This window comes from Periophthalmus magnuspinnatus, chromosome 12 (assembly GCF_009829125.3).
Source record: "Periophthalmus magnuspinnatus isolate fPerMag1 chromosome 12, fPerMag1.2.pri, whole genome shotgun sequence".
NCBI classification, from domain to species: Eukaryota; Metazoa; Chordata; class Actinopteri; order Gobiiformes; family Gobiidae; genus Periophthalmus; species Periophthalmus magnuspinnatus.
In genome coordinates this window covers 12,295,356-12,312,947 of record NC_047137.1, presented here as the reverse complement: position 1 = coordinate 12,312,947, position 17,592 = coordinate 12,295,356, and the positions used below count along the sequence as shown (strand labels likewise).

Here is a 17,592-nt window from a genome sequence, read left to right as displayed (position 1 = left end):
ACCCCAAAATACTGGACCAAATAAATACTTAACTTAGATCTTCACATTTATAAATAAATAACTTATAAATAAAGCTATTACAAAAGCCTCCATCGCCCCGACAACAGTTCATCCGGCTTCAGCCTAACGAGAAGTCCGCCATTTTGTTTTTTTCCACCCCAGTCTTTTCGCTCAATCGTAAACATGAGTCCCTTGAACGTTTTGGGCTTCACCGTTGCTGCGCGGGCCGGGCCAGGACTCCAGACATGGGGGGCAGGGGAGGGGGAGGAGGTGGCGGCGGCTCTCCGGCCCCTCCCTGCAGCCCGTGGAGAAGGATGCGGGGCACTAAGGGGCGCTGCAGGGCCGGGGGGGGGGCGGCTGAGGGGCCCCGGTACAGGTAGAGGGCGGCGCTGGGGTCCAGGTTGGAGACCAGGCTCTGGGGGTAGAAGTAGGGTGAGGGGAACATGCGCTGCAGGGCTGAGTAGTTCCCCGCCTCGGCCAGCAGCTCCAGGCCCACCGCCGTCTGACGCTTCCACTTCGTTCTGGAACACAACAGGGAGAGGGAGTTAGGAAGGTAAAGGAAGTGTTCTTGGAAGTCGGAATGTTGTGACTGTATATTTTGGGCAATCCCTCTGTCAGTCAGACTCCATACAGGGACAGCTGGCCACTAAATCAGATCTAATCATCCATAGAAGTATCCAAACTTAAAATCCAATACACATTTTTTCCACTCATCGCCGCAAAATTTAACCAACTAGCAACTGACGTAGTTTTAAGCCTGACTTTGTCCATCTTTAAAAGTCAGCTGGCAAAATCTCTGGACAAAACATCATGCACTCTCTCTCCCTTCATTGATGTGATTTCTGCTTGGAGTTTGCCGATTAATCGACCAGAACCAGGACAGTGCACAACAATACAACCAAGGCAATAGTCACAGGAGCGGTGCTGGTGCCAGGTTATATCATGAACCTTAATTTTACACCTTATTTCCCTAAGCAGGTTGGTGGTAATACTGGAAATTCAGATGAAATGCACATGATGTTCTCTCTTCAGTTCTGACAGGGTTCTGTAGGGGGATGTCTTAAATGTTTTTCTTGTTTGTTTCAATGTAGTTAGCTCATTCCTTAAAGAAGACCTACTGTGCTTGTGTCTGCTGTAGTTACAATCATGACCCCCATGGATCATTATGTTGTAGTTTCCACATTTTGAATTGCAATATTCATCTAAAATGACTTAATAAAAGAAACAAGTCTGCTTATTTCTACGTTAAAAAACCGCGGTGCCAAATGGGAGCTGATGTTGCCATAAACGATAACAGGATCCTACGTGTATCCCTGATTAAGAAGATAAAACTGGAGAAATAAGTAAGTACAGAGAAATGGACATATAACGAAAACGGACGTAGATCTGCAATATGGCGTCTGGAAAATAAGTAATTACAGACTGCACAAAATACAACTTTGAGAGGGTAAATGAGAAGGAAACTACTATAGCATGATTAAAAGCTCTGAAAAGTTGATTTTGTTTGCCTTAAATATTGGATGAGATCAAACATATCCACAGACAGAATTCAACTTTCTCGTGCTATAGACTGTATTGGATGTTTTACTTTTCCCTTGCAGATCATGGCACAGTGTAACAAACATATCCCTATGACCCCCACTGTGAGATGTGAGGAGTGTGACCAAGGTTTATTTGTGTTTTTAGCATGAACCAAAAAGTGCATTTGCAGTCAACAATTACAAAATAATAAGCTCTCACAAAGTCATCAGCAAATAAGCTTATTAGGTATTCCAGACCAGCTGACAAACCAGGTCTAAACTAAAACAAAACCAGGCCTAAAAAGGATCCATGTTATGACTAAAGACATTCTACACGAGGACAAACACAAAAGAGACAAAAAGGTGAATAAAATATTGACAACCTTCAAATAGTCGTTGAGCCACAGTTTGACAAACACTATGAAGTAAAAGACCAGCCAACATTCATCTTTAACACGGCACACTTCAGTCATGTTTGTAGCCGGAGGTGGGTTGAGTAAAAGTACTGTTACTTCAATAAAAATATGACTCAAGTAGAGGTAAAAGTATGTGGCCCTTTTCATGTGCACGTCCTTTGTAACTGTTCACTACAGCCTAGTGTCGGCTCCTGTCGGCTCCTGTTTGGTCCTGCCTGCTCCTGTCTGCTCCTGTTTGGTCCTGTCTGCTCCTGCTGCTCCCGTCTCCTCCTGCCTACTCCTGTCTGCTCCTGTCTGCTCCTGTCTGCTCCTACCTGCTCCTTCCTGCTCTTGTCTTCTCCTGTATCCTGTCTTCTCTGTTCCCGCTTGCTTGCTCCTTCCTGGTCCTGCCTGCTCCTGTCTCCTGCCTCCTTCTACCTGCTCCTGTCTTCTTCTGTCTCATTCTGTCTGCTCCTGCCTGCTCCTGTCTGCTCCTGCCTGCTCCTGCCTCTTCCCACCTGCTCCTTTCTGCTCCTGTCTGCTCCTATCTGTACCTGTCCGCTCCTTCCTGCTACAGTCGCACTTGGCAGGTGCATAATTCTTCCCAAAGATAATTTGAGTAGCCAGTGAATTATTGATGCGCACACATGCAGCCGTGCAGTATTGATGAGGCAAAGTGTTGTTTCTATATTTATTTGTGTAATTTAGCCCGCCAGCCTGAGCTGTAGGCACACTAAAGCGCAACGGGATATGAGGGGCGGAGCTAGTGAGAACAGCAACCAATAATATGAGGGGAAATTATGCAACGTCAAGTTATATGGAAAGCCAACCCAAAAGTATTTTTCTGAAGAATTTTACTATAAACTTAAACCACTGTAAGATTTTAAGAATGGATTTATTATTTAGCATTTTATTTTTACTTTCATCTATTTTTTTTTATGTATTTTTATGTATTTATTTTATTTATTCCCTAGTACTATATATTTTTCTCATCAGATCCACTTCTAATTTCCATCAAGCAAAGTGACAAAAGTAGGGAGACGGGATAATGTGTCTTGCCGGAGGACACAACGGCAGAGAATTGAACCATGCTCCGATTGTCCAAACTTCTACTATATACACTGACACTGGAGTGGGCCCAATGGACACTGACTTGGACACAATGGCAACGCTTGAATGAGAGCGAGAATTGAATCATTATCCGTCACAACTGTAATCAAATGTAGCGAGACGATGGGATTTGAACCATACCCTCTGCTACAACTATAACCATAAACTATAATGATGTAACAGTACAACATTCAGATAAAGTGTCTTTATTAATTGATTATTATGCCTGGACTGGGTCAGGAATTGAACCATGCTCTTTCGGTCGCAATTATGACTCTATATATTGACAAAGAACACTATTTGGATAAAGTACCTTGCTCAATGGCACAATGGAAGTGCCCATGTCAGAATGGAAATAAAACCATGCTTTGTCTGTCCCAACTATATATACTGACACTGATGTATTTGGATAAAGTGTCTTGCTCAAGGAATGGTAATTGAACCATTTTCATTCAGTCCTAATAATACTGAAACTGAAATACACAATTTGGATAAAAGTGTCGTGCCCAAGGACACTTTGCCATTGAGTCTGCGCAAAGTCAAGACCAGAATTGAACCAGCAGCCCTCTGATTTATCACTGAATTCTCCAAACACACAAGCACACCATTTTTTTTAAACTCAAACATCTGATTTGTTAATTACGTAAAAATATAACGTAGCTTATATAGTGTTTTAAGCATCTAGATTCGGTATTGAACCTGTCATCTGTCAAACGCTTCAAACATGATTGTATCTGAGGTATTCATATTTTTGACTATATTTTTAGAACGGTTAAATAAAATATAGAGTGCATAAGTGGACAATAAAAACACGTCTTTGAAACTGAAACGTGAGTGACACATCCCCGTAACACACCTGTCAGCCGCGGGAACGTGCAGCGGCCATATTGTTTCTGACATATTCGTCTTCACAGAGAACAGAAATTGGTAAATGCTGATATGAAAATGAATTCTAAAAATGCAAAAAATTATATCTTAAAACTGTTATTTTAAGGCGAATTTTGTATCATTTTTACTCTAAAGGTATGAATTATAAAAATGGGTAAACGATGATATAAAGAGTCCACAATTCATTCCACATTATAGCACAATATTAACTAAATGGTCACGTTTTTATATATTTTCCACTGTCAAGACGCTCAAATCGCTTTACGTCAATGATCCCATTCATACACCAGTGTACGCAGACATTAGAGGCACGGTGGATTAAGTGTCTTGCCCAAGGACACAACAACAGCATTCATTTGGAGTTGCTGGAATCGCACCGTCGACCTGTGCATGAGTGGATTTGACCGCTTAAAGGACAATGTTAACGTCAAGACTGGGTTTCGAGCCGCCAACCTTTGGATCAGTGGACAAACATTCTACAAACTGAGCCACTGTCGCCCACATATATAGTAAATAAATACTTGGCACACGTTTTAAGCCAGATGCCCTCCCAATACTAACCACAGTATTGCTTTCGCCCTTCACAATATATTTTTAGATTTGATTTAGATTGTTATGTATTATTTAGAAATGGCTTTATATCAATATATGAGAAATGAAAGAACTGTACACAAAATATTTTTATGACGCAAGCATTTTTTCGTTTGTTTTAGCATCAATGGTGGAAGTGTCTGGGGTGAGGGAAGTCTGGAAATCCCAGCTTAGACTGCTGGCCCCTGCGACACGGTCCCGGATATGCAGAAGAAAATGGATGGATCATTATCAAGGAATCATTCCTGAGGTAAAAATTATTTGTACTGAAATTAAAAATTACGAGAATTTACCAAATATTTGAGCTGGAGTTGATCACATTCACAAAGCTCGTATTTAGACGTAGAGTTCAGGACTTTTCAAGGTGTTTTAGCACAAAATTTGGAGGTATTTGTAGTGAAAAGTTGTTGATGCATTTGGATATTTTGGTTCAAATTTATATACAAAAAAAAAATATATGTGTGAATTTTGAACCGTGTATTTTCAGAACTAAATGTATATCTGAGAGAATTCTGACTCCTAATCTAAATTCAACCTTCTCCTCTGCAACTTTGATTTTACCAAAAAATTCATATTCAAATTCAAACTGATTACTATTTTTTTTTTTTTTTTTTTTCTATTTTGCCATTGTTTTATAAAACCAAACCCCAGTCAAAACCAGCACATCACTCCTAACTCTCTAACAGACTTGTCATGTGTCAGCTGTCACTCATCCCAATTGGTCACGACACGTTCACAGTCTCTCCAAAAATTCTGGATTTTTCAAAACTGGTCCGCACATTTTTGTTAATTGTGCAAATATAAATTTTTAAGTGTTCCCGTGTCAGCTGTCACTCACAGGCGTAATGGGTTTTGACACAGTCCTCTCTGGAGGCCTAAACCGCAAAGGTTAAAATGCTAATTCAGATTTTTACAGCTATTTTTAGATTTTCTATTTTAATTTGAATGAAATAAGACGTTACAATTTTTTCCCCCCAGATTTTTCAATTATTTTTTCAAGTGCATGAGCATAAACTGGCGTAATGTAAATGTATTTTCGGCGTGTTAAGACAAAATATGACACAGAATCAGAATTGTGAGGACATTTTGGACATTTTTCTAAATATATCTTGAAATTGCTGCTAATATTTTGAGAATAAAATAAAAGTAAAGGAATAAAAAAATCACATTAGAGGTTTAAGTTTGTCTCCTACTGACTGCAAAAAGGTTTTATTTTTATTTATGTATTTTTGTTGAAATGTAAATGTCTGGCACAGTGAGGCCATTATCTAACTTTAATTCAAAATGTTCAGATTATAGGGAGCTGAACTCGCAATATCATGGTTTAATTTCAAATTGGTTTACGAATTTATCTCTTTTAATCAGAGCTGCAGAGTTAGAAAGTGCCATTTTAAAGTGTAAGATAATCCAAATCTTTCTCCACTTTTGAGAAATTAGAAAAAGATAATATAAATACTGGATATTGTTCAATAGAGCTGCAGCTAACCATTATTTTCAACAATACTTTTTAAACAGGCCTACATTTTGCACCAAATAAAGGATGTTGTGTGGCGGCCGAAGGCTTTTACATTAACAATATTTACAAAAGTGTAGTAGGCAAATATTAATAGGCCTGTAAATCTGAAATGGTTTATTCTTTATTAACATTTTGATGTGGTAATGCTGCTGTCTTCATTCTAAAAGATCCTCTGTTTTAGAATCACGGTTGTCAAAATACATTTACACTTATTTTCGACTCACAGTTACTCCGATTAACCGCTGCAGTCCTAATTCCACATGGTTGAATCTGCTCAAATCAATCAATATTCTGAATTCAAGCGGATAGCCTGTTTCCCCTCTCTCACCTGTCCCCTGGGCCTCCCTCCTCCCTCTTGTGTCTCCACGGGGCCTGACCCACCTGCGGTTCTGGTACCACGTCTTGACCTGGGTGTCGGTCAAGTTGAGAGACGCGGCCAGCTCCATGCGGTCTTGGACGCTCAGGTACTTCTGCCGCTCGAAGCTTCGCTCGAGCTGCGCCAGCTGGTGGTCGGTGAACGCGGTCCGGGCCTTACGCGGCTTCTTGAGTCGGACCTGCGGGCTGTCTCTGCTGCTGGAGATCTCCCGGTCCCCCTCCTCCTTCACTGCGCACACAGACAAGCGGGACAGGGGTGAGGTGAGGAGGGGGTGAAGGGAGGAGAGCGTGTGCGTAATGGTGGATAGGGTTAAAAGCAGTGTAACTAGTCTCTATAATGATTAAAAAGTTAAAAATACAAAAGGTAGTGGGAGGTGGTGCGTAATGGCGCGTGGAGATCGCAAAGTCAAAAGGATTATAGTTCAAAGTTCATAACACAAACGCTTTACATCCGTGGTATAGTAACTTAACATCCGGGGCTGTACGCTGAGGTCGGTTCCAGGATAGCCAGTGCGTAAAGAAGGGTCCTGCAGCGTCAAACCTTTTGTCATTATACTAGCCTCTAAGATTGTAATAATAATGATGAGTTCAAGGTACAAAAACTTAACATCCAGGTTATAGTTGTGTATTTCTGAGGTTTAAGTAAGATAAGGGAGTTTCGAGGGCGAGGGCAGCCAGTGCGTAATGGTGATGGGCCTTGCAACGCCAGTACTGTCGTTACACTGGCCTCTTAAATGATAATAATAATAACGATTCGAGTTCAAAATACAAAAGGTATACGTCTGTTTGATAGCTTTATATTTGAGTGATATAACTGAGATAAGGAAGATTCAAAGGCAATCTGTGCGTAAAGATAGAACTTGCGACGTCAAACTCATTGCCATTGTTCTAGCCTCTAAATTATGAAGCGATTTTGTTTTGATTTTTGTTTAGATTTTCAACTTTTAATGTGAATTCCCTGAACATGAACTATTCTCCTTCCCAAATCTGACTTCTGCTCCAAATCACGTGTTTTTTTGCTGACAGACAGAGGATTGGCTGTAGACCTCTCCATTAAAAAGACCCAAACTGATCACTGACAATCACCGAATCTTCGATCTCGATTAAAACTCGATTAATTGCCCTACTCCCCTGACATGAATAATGAGAGTTGAAAATTTAAAATCTTAACATTCAGGTTATAGTTTTAGATATAAGTGATATAAGGGCGTTTCAAGGCCAGCGTGCAGTGCGACCCAACAACCTCACCACCACAGCAAAAAAAGCATTTCTTTAGCTTCTACAATTAAAAAAAGATAAAGAGAACAATTTGTATAGTCTTGGTTTTCATGTCACACTCATAAAACACTTTCAAGACATTGAAGCACCTATCAGTTAGTTTGGTCTACAACATTATTAAACATTCTGTCTGGGTAGCTACTTAATGCTGTCCACACGCACGTTACGCATTCCCGGTGCCTCTTCGGGCCTTCAGCGTTTATCACCCATTACCCGGTACACTTGTTGACCACGTGACACAATTAAACGTCCTCTCTTAGTGGACAGCAAGTCAGGAAGGCCCACTGTGTACGTCAGGACGCACGGGTCACTCCATGCGCGCGCCGCTTACGTTGCAACTCGTAGATGTATCCACAGGTGATACAGATATAATTATAAATGCAAAAATATACTGATGTTTTGTTTTTTTCGATCAAAATTTCAAATGTTATCAGGTTTATCCCACATTTTGAGGAGTTTTCCCTATCCTAGGTATATAGTTAATATTTTTTTTCTATGACAACTGCCCTAATCGCTCATTTTAAGATTAACCGATTTTGAATACTGGCCATTCTCTCTCATTTTGCCACATATTTCTTTTTATAAGTTATATGTATAAGCTAAATCTTTGTGAATAAGCAGATTACGCGTGTGTGGCCTGTTAATAAATAAAAATAACAGCGTTTACCAGTGGTTACAACGTATATCACTTGACATAAATACGCGTCCTGTTTTGCTCTCAGCTGTTGGCGTCATTCATAATTAAGAGAAACAAAAACCTCTCCTCCAACGCTCTGCTCGTGTCAAGTACTGGCCGAAAATCCTCTGTTTTACGACTGGTAAAAGTTGAAAATTAGGCTAGTTTTAATTTGAGATATAACGGCTGAAACAGTCATTTTAAATTGTGTTTGGACTGGGGTTTCTGGGAGCTTCGTGCGTCAGGGAAAAGGCCGTGCGTCAACGGATAATTAGCCTTTCCACAGCTTCGGATGTTTTGGATCTAGTTTCATGAAAGAAAATCACTTCAAGCGCCAGGAAAAGTTAAGATATACGTTTGGTTTCGGACATTCAACAATTAAGACTCGGTACTGGCTGAGTTCAGTGCGTAAAACCAAAAATGACAATATTGTACCTCATTTGCGTGCGTCACGGAGCAAGATTGGATGCGTTTTATTTGTTTTAAGGACACAGGGTTGAATTATTTTTTCTGCTAGCGTTGTTCAGTCTTAATCCAAACGCTGACCAAGCCGATAACCTTTTGTCAGCAGCTTCTAAACCGTTAATAATCGCTTGAATTAAAACGTGCAGTGCGTAAAAGTCTTTCTGACCCAGAGTGAAGGTTCAAATCGTGTCTGTACACCGAAAGAAAAAAACAAAAAACAATGAAAAACTAAAATAGCTTAAGTAATGATTTCTCTCAGATTAAAGGCTTATTTATGATTGCGAATTTAACAAGCCAATCGGTCTGTAAATTTAAAAATAGTTTGCAGTTTTCCCCTTTTTCTTCTAAATTCGTCCTTGGTACTTTGCTTTGATTGGTCCAAACTAGGCCATCTGAACCCCCATTAGGAGACACCCGTTGTTTTGGCTCCGGACCTAATGCGTAAAACTGTCCAAAATTTCAATCACGCCCCAAGCCACGTGACTCTCCTATTTGTGGTTACTATGCAGTCTGGTGGAAAGGCGATTCTTGGTAACGTGTGGCCTTTTACTGGCATTAAAACGGTTTCTAAAAATGGGGAAGGTTGTCGTGTTTGGACAGTTTTGGGCAGGTAAATATAGATTTTTGGTTGTGGTTTGGCACGCGTAATCTCGGCAATCCAGTGAGTTTTGAGTGGCAGATTCATCCATAAAATAACAACCAAGTATATATATTTTTGTTTCTCAATGTTGTCAAGAAAACGCAGGCACGAGTCATGGAAATATACAACTTTACGCAGTGATAATTTCTCATGCGTCGTTTCTGCGCAAAATGATGAAAAAATATGGGATTTCAAAAATGTAATTTGATTTAAATCAGGTTTATAATGTATTAAAATAACATATATTGTGGCATTATGAATCAAATTGCGAAAAATTACTAGCCTGTGTTTTATCTATAGGCCTACCATCTTTATCTTTATGCTTAAAATGTTCAGTGTTATAAGAATTCGTGGCTGTTTCAACGACCACATACCAAACCTGTCAAACAAAATATAATAAAAATAAATCTACGTAAGCATCAAAGTGCGCACCATTGTCTACATTTGACGCTAAGTGAGCCTGACTAGTTCGGTCTGCAAAGCGTCCTTCCCCTCGCCCCGTTACGCGCGCGGTGGCTATTTGATTCGCTTTAAGTCTTTATGAAAAGCCAATATTCCTCCAATGTGATCCGTTCCCGGTCTATCTTTTGTTCTCCGGGGCCGAACACAAGAGAGGGGGGGGAGAAGAAAGGGACCAAGGAGGAGTGAGCGACGCGCGCCAGTGAAGTGCGACGTGTACCCGACTGAGCAGCGCAATAATCCGCCTAATTGAGCCACAAGGGAAGGACCCGGAGCCTAAGCACAAACTTCACAGACTGCGAGGAAACGAGGAATCAAGAGCCACCGTACAAATCTGATTAGCGCCGCGGACAAATTACATCAAATCCGGGGGAATCTTATATACAACGGGGTGGAGGCGAGAGGAGAGGAGAGAGGAGCGAGGCGGGGGACGGAAATCAAAGCAGCCGAGGAAGAAGGCTCATTCTCGGATTGAACAAGGGGCTTTGAAGCGATGAGTGACCATGAATATCATAAGTGGACAATGAGGAGATGACAAGATAACACTGTTAAAACGACAATAGAGAGGTTTATGGATAACTTTGGTGTTCCATGTTTGGCGGTCCAGTGCGTAATAGCGCAACGAACTTGTTTTTATCTGCAAATATTGAAAGACTTAGGCCCATGGAAGTCAAATTTGTATTTAGTGTAAAAGGAAATTGCACAAGAAATATAAAAAAATATATCACTTGTTTTGGTTTACAAGTGGTGTATCTTAAATAATGAATCATATGACAACTGTAGTTTTACGTGAAGTCAAATTTACTGTAAAATGGAGGAAAAAATATTAAAATGTTTGAATTTGAATCACATTGAAAGAAGAGAAAAGTAATACATAAATCCAACTAATTATCGTCATAATAAGGTCGCAAAAAACTGGGCAATATTGTTTAAAAAAAATAAAATAAAAATAATAATACAATTTTAAAACAGTGTATAGCGGTTGAGTTTGCATAGTTTTATTTGATATAGTTATTATAGAAATTCAAAACTGAGTCGTCATGGGTACCTGTCCAGCACAACTCACCCAAAATCTGTGGAGTGAATTATATCAGGGATAGCCTCTAGCAAAACACGAGTCGTTAAAGCTGAAAACCCAGTGCGTAATGTGTGTTCCAAACTTACCAAACGCACCAATAGGCCTACATAGATGCTTTACTAACAGATGATAAAATAAAAAAATAAAAAAACCAAAAATGACCAAAATGTCTCATAGTAAATGTTTGGGTTAATCATCACTCCCACCAGAACCATTGCGTAAAACCATGTCTCTTACGCTGGTTTTACGCAGTCCATGAAACCAGATAGACATGGGCAAATGGTAAAATCTTGTATTGTGTGTTTTAGTCGACTCGTAGAAATCAAAAAATAAAAGTCAATGAAAAAATTGGACAAGCACAATGTGAAAACACCTGCAATAATCGAGCCCCCCGTGCACTCCGCCATTGTAATGACCGTCACGTATTCTGTGCGTAAAACCAGACGTGGCCCGCTTGAACAGATGTCCCAAATCACATGCATCACACAGAGACTAATCAATTATTAATTATTACAATATTGATAGTGTCACCTGGTGAATGATTAAACAAAGGGAAAGAAATGGAAATGCAGTGCGCGTGTTTGGATAGCGAAATTGTGTTATGGAGAGGTTTTTGTCAATGAAATAAGGGAAATTGCAGGGTTTGAGAAGCCAACACAACATTCTACAGGCTAATAATATTTAATGCAGATATACAAATGTGGGTTTTTGTTGTAATATAAGGAGTTTTTGGTTGTACAATAATATAAATGATCAGATTCAACATTTGCTAATCTGAAAACTACCAATAGTTTGAGTGTAAATTTGTGCGTAATGGTTCAAAATGACGTCTAAAAATTCAAGATTAAATTATTATACAGTGTATTCAATTCAAAATGTGCTCATGTTTTATTTTTATTTGGTATTTTTGTTAATAATTATGAAATGTGGTCTATTAGGATTCATGTCTACGCTTGTGTAGGCGGGATGTTTTTGTCCCTAAAATACTTTGAGAAAAAGTCGATAACTGAAGCCACATGGGAGCTCCAATAATGTTTGTCATAATTATCCCCGTGTTCGCGTCCGTGGCCCTTTCGGAGCGGTGCGTCCCGGGTGCGCCTCCGTGCCCGCACCGGCTCAGCTCCGCTCGCCTCATTAAACTGTCAGCCTGACTCTGACATGTCTGTTACCGCTGACAACGAGCCCTGATGGCGTTTATCTGGAGGCGACCCTGTCATCTCCCCCCTCCACCCACCGCCCTCCTCCTCAAACCCACACCGGGGAAGGCGCCTCCGAGCGGGGCAGGGACGCGCTCCGAGCCGCCAGCAGTGGAGCCTTATTACGGTTTTGCAGATTTTTTTTTTAAGGTTTTTGCTGAAAGCTGGCTCGTGGTGTCCTCGCGTAAAACGGAGGATTATTAAAGCACGTGTTTGTTTCGGGTTTATTTACCCTAAAGGCACGTCACAAAACAAAAGAATTGTGTCAATAAACTCACTTCTACAGTATCTACATTTTTTTATACTTTTATAAATTTCCGTGTTTGACATTTTAGGCCAGAATTTGATAAGAAAATTCAAAGGAATAGTTCAGGTTTTAGAAAAGTAGCCAATTTAAACACACACAACAAATAACTCCTTCATTGGGTCTGACAGTGGTTTAAATCCGCGAGCATCGGATTCCGTGGGCAGAAGGATTTTACTCACAGTGACGCACTGATTTTAGTGTGCAAAGGTTTTCTGTCTATAAAGATTGTCCCAGTTCCCTTCGATTTAAATAGTTTAATACTTTTTTAAAACTATGGAATACATTCCCTGTGTTTATTTTTTATTTTTTTCAGCTGTTGTGATGTTTTTAAATTCCTTTAAGTTCATTGTTTTATATCGGGCCACAGATGCATCACACTCAGTTTGAAGTGACATCCTTTGGACTCATTGTGCCAAGTATTAAACTCTATAATGTTCACTGTGCGCACTGGGATAAATGACCTAACTACTGCACTGCATAAATTATATGAACAAGATTTTTATAGCAATTGGTTTATCAGATAATTCAATATTACACTTTTTAAATGTCTTATAAATATAACAATCCTTATATTTAAAAAATAAAATTACAAAAATAGTAATGAACGCCTCACCTTTGTACTCGCTGTCCGAGGACGAGTTGCTGTGGATCTTGTCCATGAAGTCCTGCTCCTGGAGCTTGGAGGCCAGGCGGCTCGCCTCCTGAGCAGGCTGCCCGTTACTAGAGTAGGGTGCACAGGCAGCCAGGGGCTTACAGTCCGCGAGAATGTCCCGTATAAGAAACGAAGAGGTGACGGTGCGCTGCTGGGGCCCGGCGGAGAGCTGCGCATGCTGCAGGTGCGGCGGAAGGCCCAGTGCCGCTCGCTGTGCCGCACTCTCATCGCACTCACGGCGCGGTGAAGGCGGTGACGAACAGCCGCTCTCCGCGTCTGACCGCGGGCTGAAGCTGCCCTCCACGCTGCCACTCTTCAGTGGGCTCCCGGCCCGGTGCGACAGCAGCGAGTCAATGCCGAAACTCGACCCGTTGGAAGACGCCTCCATCTGGACCGGCCTCACACCAGCATCTGGGTCAAGTCTGCCGAGGAAGTGTTCAAGTCCTCCCAGGACCCTCCCGGTCAGCTGTGCCGAGGAAGTGTTCGAGTCCTCCCCAGGACCCTTCGGTCCTGCAGGGGGTCGATGCAAATAATACCGCTCCTTTCGCACGAACACGGGGATCCTGTTCCGTCTGCGGCGGGCTGAGCTCCGAGCCTCTGCTTCACACGAGGCTTCGGGTTTATATAAAACCACTCAGCCTGATCCTGAGTCCCGCTGAAACAGTCTGAAACAGTGTATCCTGCAGGAGGGAGCTCTGGGTATGTCCGGGAGCAGGGCTCTTCGCTCCGGTCCCAAAGGGCTCAGAGGGAGCCGTGCACGGGGCAGTTTAGTGCGTGTTTAGCGCTGTCCGCTCCGGAGGGTTTCAGCACCACGGACAGCTGCAGAGCGGGACAGGGCTCGGGGCGCTGCGCGCGCGGCTCTGGAGCATGGCTCTGCTTCAAACTAGAGTAGAGAAAGTGAGCCCAGGTGGAGGAGCGGTGTAGAAGTAGAACAAGCTGAGCAAGTGGAACAAGTGCAAAGCGAGAGACACTGGTGAGACTCAGCGGCGCGCGACGCGGAGATAAAGTGGGTTAAAGAGTCACGAGATCCGCGTGGGTAAAAGAAGAGGAGCACGCGGGTGCTGCGGAGGGAGGGAGCCGCTAAAGCCCAAAAAGTGAACTTGAGCAAAAGTCAGGAGCAGGTTTTAACTGCGCCGTGACCACGTGAGTCCCCTGTGACGCGCGCTGATTGGCTGAGGGACACACTCCCACGCCCACTGCGCCCCCCTCTGCCCCCCTGTCCCGTTCTCGCGCACCTCCAGCTGTTTACGAACGTCTTGTGCCGTTCGCGTCGTTACGTCACTGATGAGGCTCATAATGGAGTCATTATGGAGCCTGTTTACAGTCTCTGTTTACAGTGGGACAATGTAGTGATGTATTTATACATATTATAATTATTGGATTAGACAAATGCGCACTAAACATTTGTCTTGTCTCTGCGGTGTGTCTTTGGGATGTCTGTGGTGTGGAGCACGTCACTGACAAACTCCAGTATTGTTCACTTAAACAAATGTCACACTACTTCCTCTCAGTGTAATATGGACTTCCATAAACTTCATCTTTAACCGTATATGGCTTCACAGTTAAAAAAAAAAAAAAAGAAAAGAAAGAAAGAAAAAATCTCTTCTGTCAACTGGACGAAAAGTTATTGGGTGAAGACGTTTCGTTTGTCCAGTTCACAGAACTGAATTTTTCTTTTACTATGGACCAAATCTGCACCACTGAAGTATCACACAGACACATATGGCCTCACTGAATAATAACTCTATTATAACTGTTCAAAAAAAGAATTGCCAGCAAAAGAATTGCCACCACTGACAAGTTGTATATGTTTGTAACACATTTATTTTTTATATTACTGACATAAAAGTCCACTGCGTAATTCATATATATATATATATATATATATATATATATATATATATATATATATATATATATATATATATATATATATATATATATATATATATATATATATATATATATATATATATATATATATATATATATATATAAAACTAGCATAGGAACCACAACGCACACAACCCCTCAGATTAAAGCTGATGTTGTTGTTGTTTTTTTGTTTTTTACCATTTGACGATTTGATTAGATTTATGAAAGTCTATATTTTGTCCAAATGCACTAAACCGTTCAGATGATATGGGCCTTGTCTGCTGCTCTTTCTTTACACTCTTTATTGAGGCTCACAGAGGCTGTTTATGGTCTTTGAATCACAGTCACACGGACGGGACATTTTTGAAACTTTTCACATTTTATTTAATTAAAATGTAGTTTGGATAAAGAATTTGAAAATCCTGCTAAAACCTAAATTCTGGAGGAAAAGTTCAATGCAACAAATTATAATTGATTACGCAGCTCTTAAAAACGTCCGTCACTCGCTTGTTTGGAAGAGTAAAGGACTATATTTTATTAAGGCGTAACTTTCACAAACTTAACAAAGGTTTTCAAAACGTCAATTAGGCTAAACGTACCCGAGCGTGCTAAACGTGCCTCATTCTCCCCGCTTCTATTCATGAGAGTTTAGCGACAGACAGCGAGCGGCGGAGGTCACGTGCGTAAAGAGCGTCATTAGTTTGACTTTTGGAAACGGTGTGAACGACGCCCCCACGTGACTCCGCACAATGAGCCCGGGTCGAGGTCTCACGGCTCAGCGCTCATCATTTAGGGCCCGATAATGGCGCCCTGATCGGTACCATGCGCGCGGGGAGGAGGGCACGAGGGGAAGGAAGAGGGCACGAGGGGAGGAGGGGTCACGCTTTGTGCGCACGGCTCCTTTAACGCGCGTAAAATGCCAAACACTTTCTCTTTTCTTTCAAACTGTTCCAAAATGCCCCCCTCTGCAATAATTCTGTACACTGCAAAAAAAATAAAAAAATAAAATTAAAGGTGCACTGTGACTTTTCTGGAACCGTCATCTACTTATCACCATGGAGATGTTATTGCTTTCCACAGTATGGCGATTAAATTTAAAATAAGTGTAAGTGTAATAACGTGTTTAATTATCTGGAAAAACATGCTTTCTTACTATGAGGGGTTCGCCTCTCCACAGATCTGACCTATAACTTGACTTGGTGCTATCCCCTGCTTTTCTCCATAGAGGTGAAAGTCTATAAATGTTATACTGTGTGTTAAAATTCAATAATATCTCCATGACAACAAGCTAGCCAGACCTCCACTAGAAAGTTGCATTGTCCACCTTTAATTAAAACAATTGCATAACTAGTTTAAGCCTTTGAGTTGGATGTGCTTTGAAATAGTTTTGTTTTTCATTAGTTTATGTTAAAGGTCCACTGTGTAACTTTTCTGGTAGGAGGCCTGTCGCCTGCTTGGAAAAAAAATTGTTGATAAAGTCGAAAATCTCTTTAAAGTACTGGTGGAAGAAGTACTCGATTTTGCTACGTAAGTAAAAGTACAGATACTGGAAGGGAAAAAAAGACTCAAGAATCAAGAAATTAAAAATTGACCCATGCAAAAATATGAAAATGTACTTCAAGAGTAAAAAGTAAAAGTATTTTGTGCAAATTTTGAGGCCTTTTCACCAGCTCTCCAAAAAAAACAAAAAAACAAAACAAAAAAAACCTTTCCCTTTTCAGTTCTGTTCAAGAAGTAGTGGAGTAGAGTTAAAACTATCCACTTGAAAATGTACTTAAGTAAATAGACCTAAAATTTGCACTGAAGTAAAGTACTTTACTACTTTTACTGTGTTAGTTTCCACCACTGTAATACTAATATATGCTAATTTAGGCAAAAAAAAGTCAAAATTACAAAGATAAAAAGGACAAATACTAGACAAGTCCATGTTCCCCACAGGTCCAGCCAAAAGTCATAATAATTTAATAATATTCTTTGCCTCTAATAGTGAAAAAGATCAGATTAAACATGAAATAATCCTACAATAAAAAATAAAAGAAAGTATAATTTTTAACACCAATTTATGCTTACGCTTGTTTTAGGCTCTTGGTGTCCTCTCACTGCAAGAAAAAATAAATAAAAATCCATTAATAAGCGCTTCAATCAAGTAGTAGTTTTTGATTTGAGCACAATTTGACTGTCTTAACATAAGATTTGTAACTAAAACATCTTAAAACAGAACATATTTTATCCCAAGTGCAGTATCGTTTGAAGCACGACTCCAAAATCAAACCATTTTACGCACGCAGATGCTTTTTTACAGTGCGCACTTTCCCTTTTTTCCTCCTAAACACTTTGCCCCCTCATCATCTAAGAATCTAACGACCACCACCCCGACCCCCTCCCACGCGCCAAACCCACCACGTGACCACCAGATTGGAGGCAGACACCGGCAGGTTAGTGAATCCGCGCGCCGCTCCCATGGGGTCCTATCGCGGCTGCAAGCTGTCACGAGCGAGGCGGGAGGCTGCCGGACGCTCTTTCTCTCCCCCTTCTCTTTTCTTTTGGAGACAGACACGTCCACTTTACGCG

The 17,592-nt window shown here is 41.0% G+C and overlaps 1 protein-coding gene across 1 annotated transcript; it reads right to left on the bottom strand.

The window, feature by feature from the left end:
- Positions 1–208: 208 nt before the first annotated feature.
- On the bottom strand, positions 209–13,534 carry barhl1b (BarH-like homeobox 1b). Its single transcript, XM_033976260.2, has 3 exons — positions 13,108–13,534; positions 6,402–6,624; positions 209–521 (listed from the first exon to the last, which is right to left on the bottom strand). Exons 1-3 carry the CDS (start codon positions 13,532–13,534, stop codon positions 209–211), a joined length of 963 nt encoding a protein of 320 aa, XP_033832151.1.
- Between the last annotated feature and the right edge of the window lie 4,058 nt (positions 13,535–17,592).

What these genes read in the sequence shown, in the direction of transcription:
- barhl1b (XM_033976260.2), bottom strand. Translation starts at nt 13,534, where the DNA reads ATGGAGGCGTCTTCCAACGGGTCGAGTTTCGGCATTGACTCGCTGCTG. An exon ending in CTCGGACAGCGAGTACAAAG is followed by an intron (nt 6,625 to 13,107) that starts GTGAGGCGTTCA and finishes CTGTGTGCGCAG; the next exon opens with TGAAGGAGGAGGGGGACCGG. An exon ending in ACGTGGTACCAGAACCGCAG is followed by an intron (nt 522 to 6,401) that starts GTGGGTCAGGCC and finishes GTTGTGTTCCAG; the next exon opens with AACGAAGTGGAAGCGTCAGA.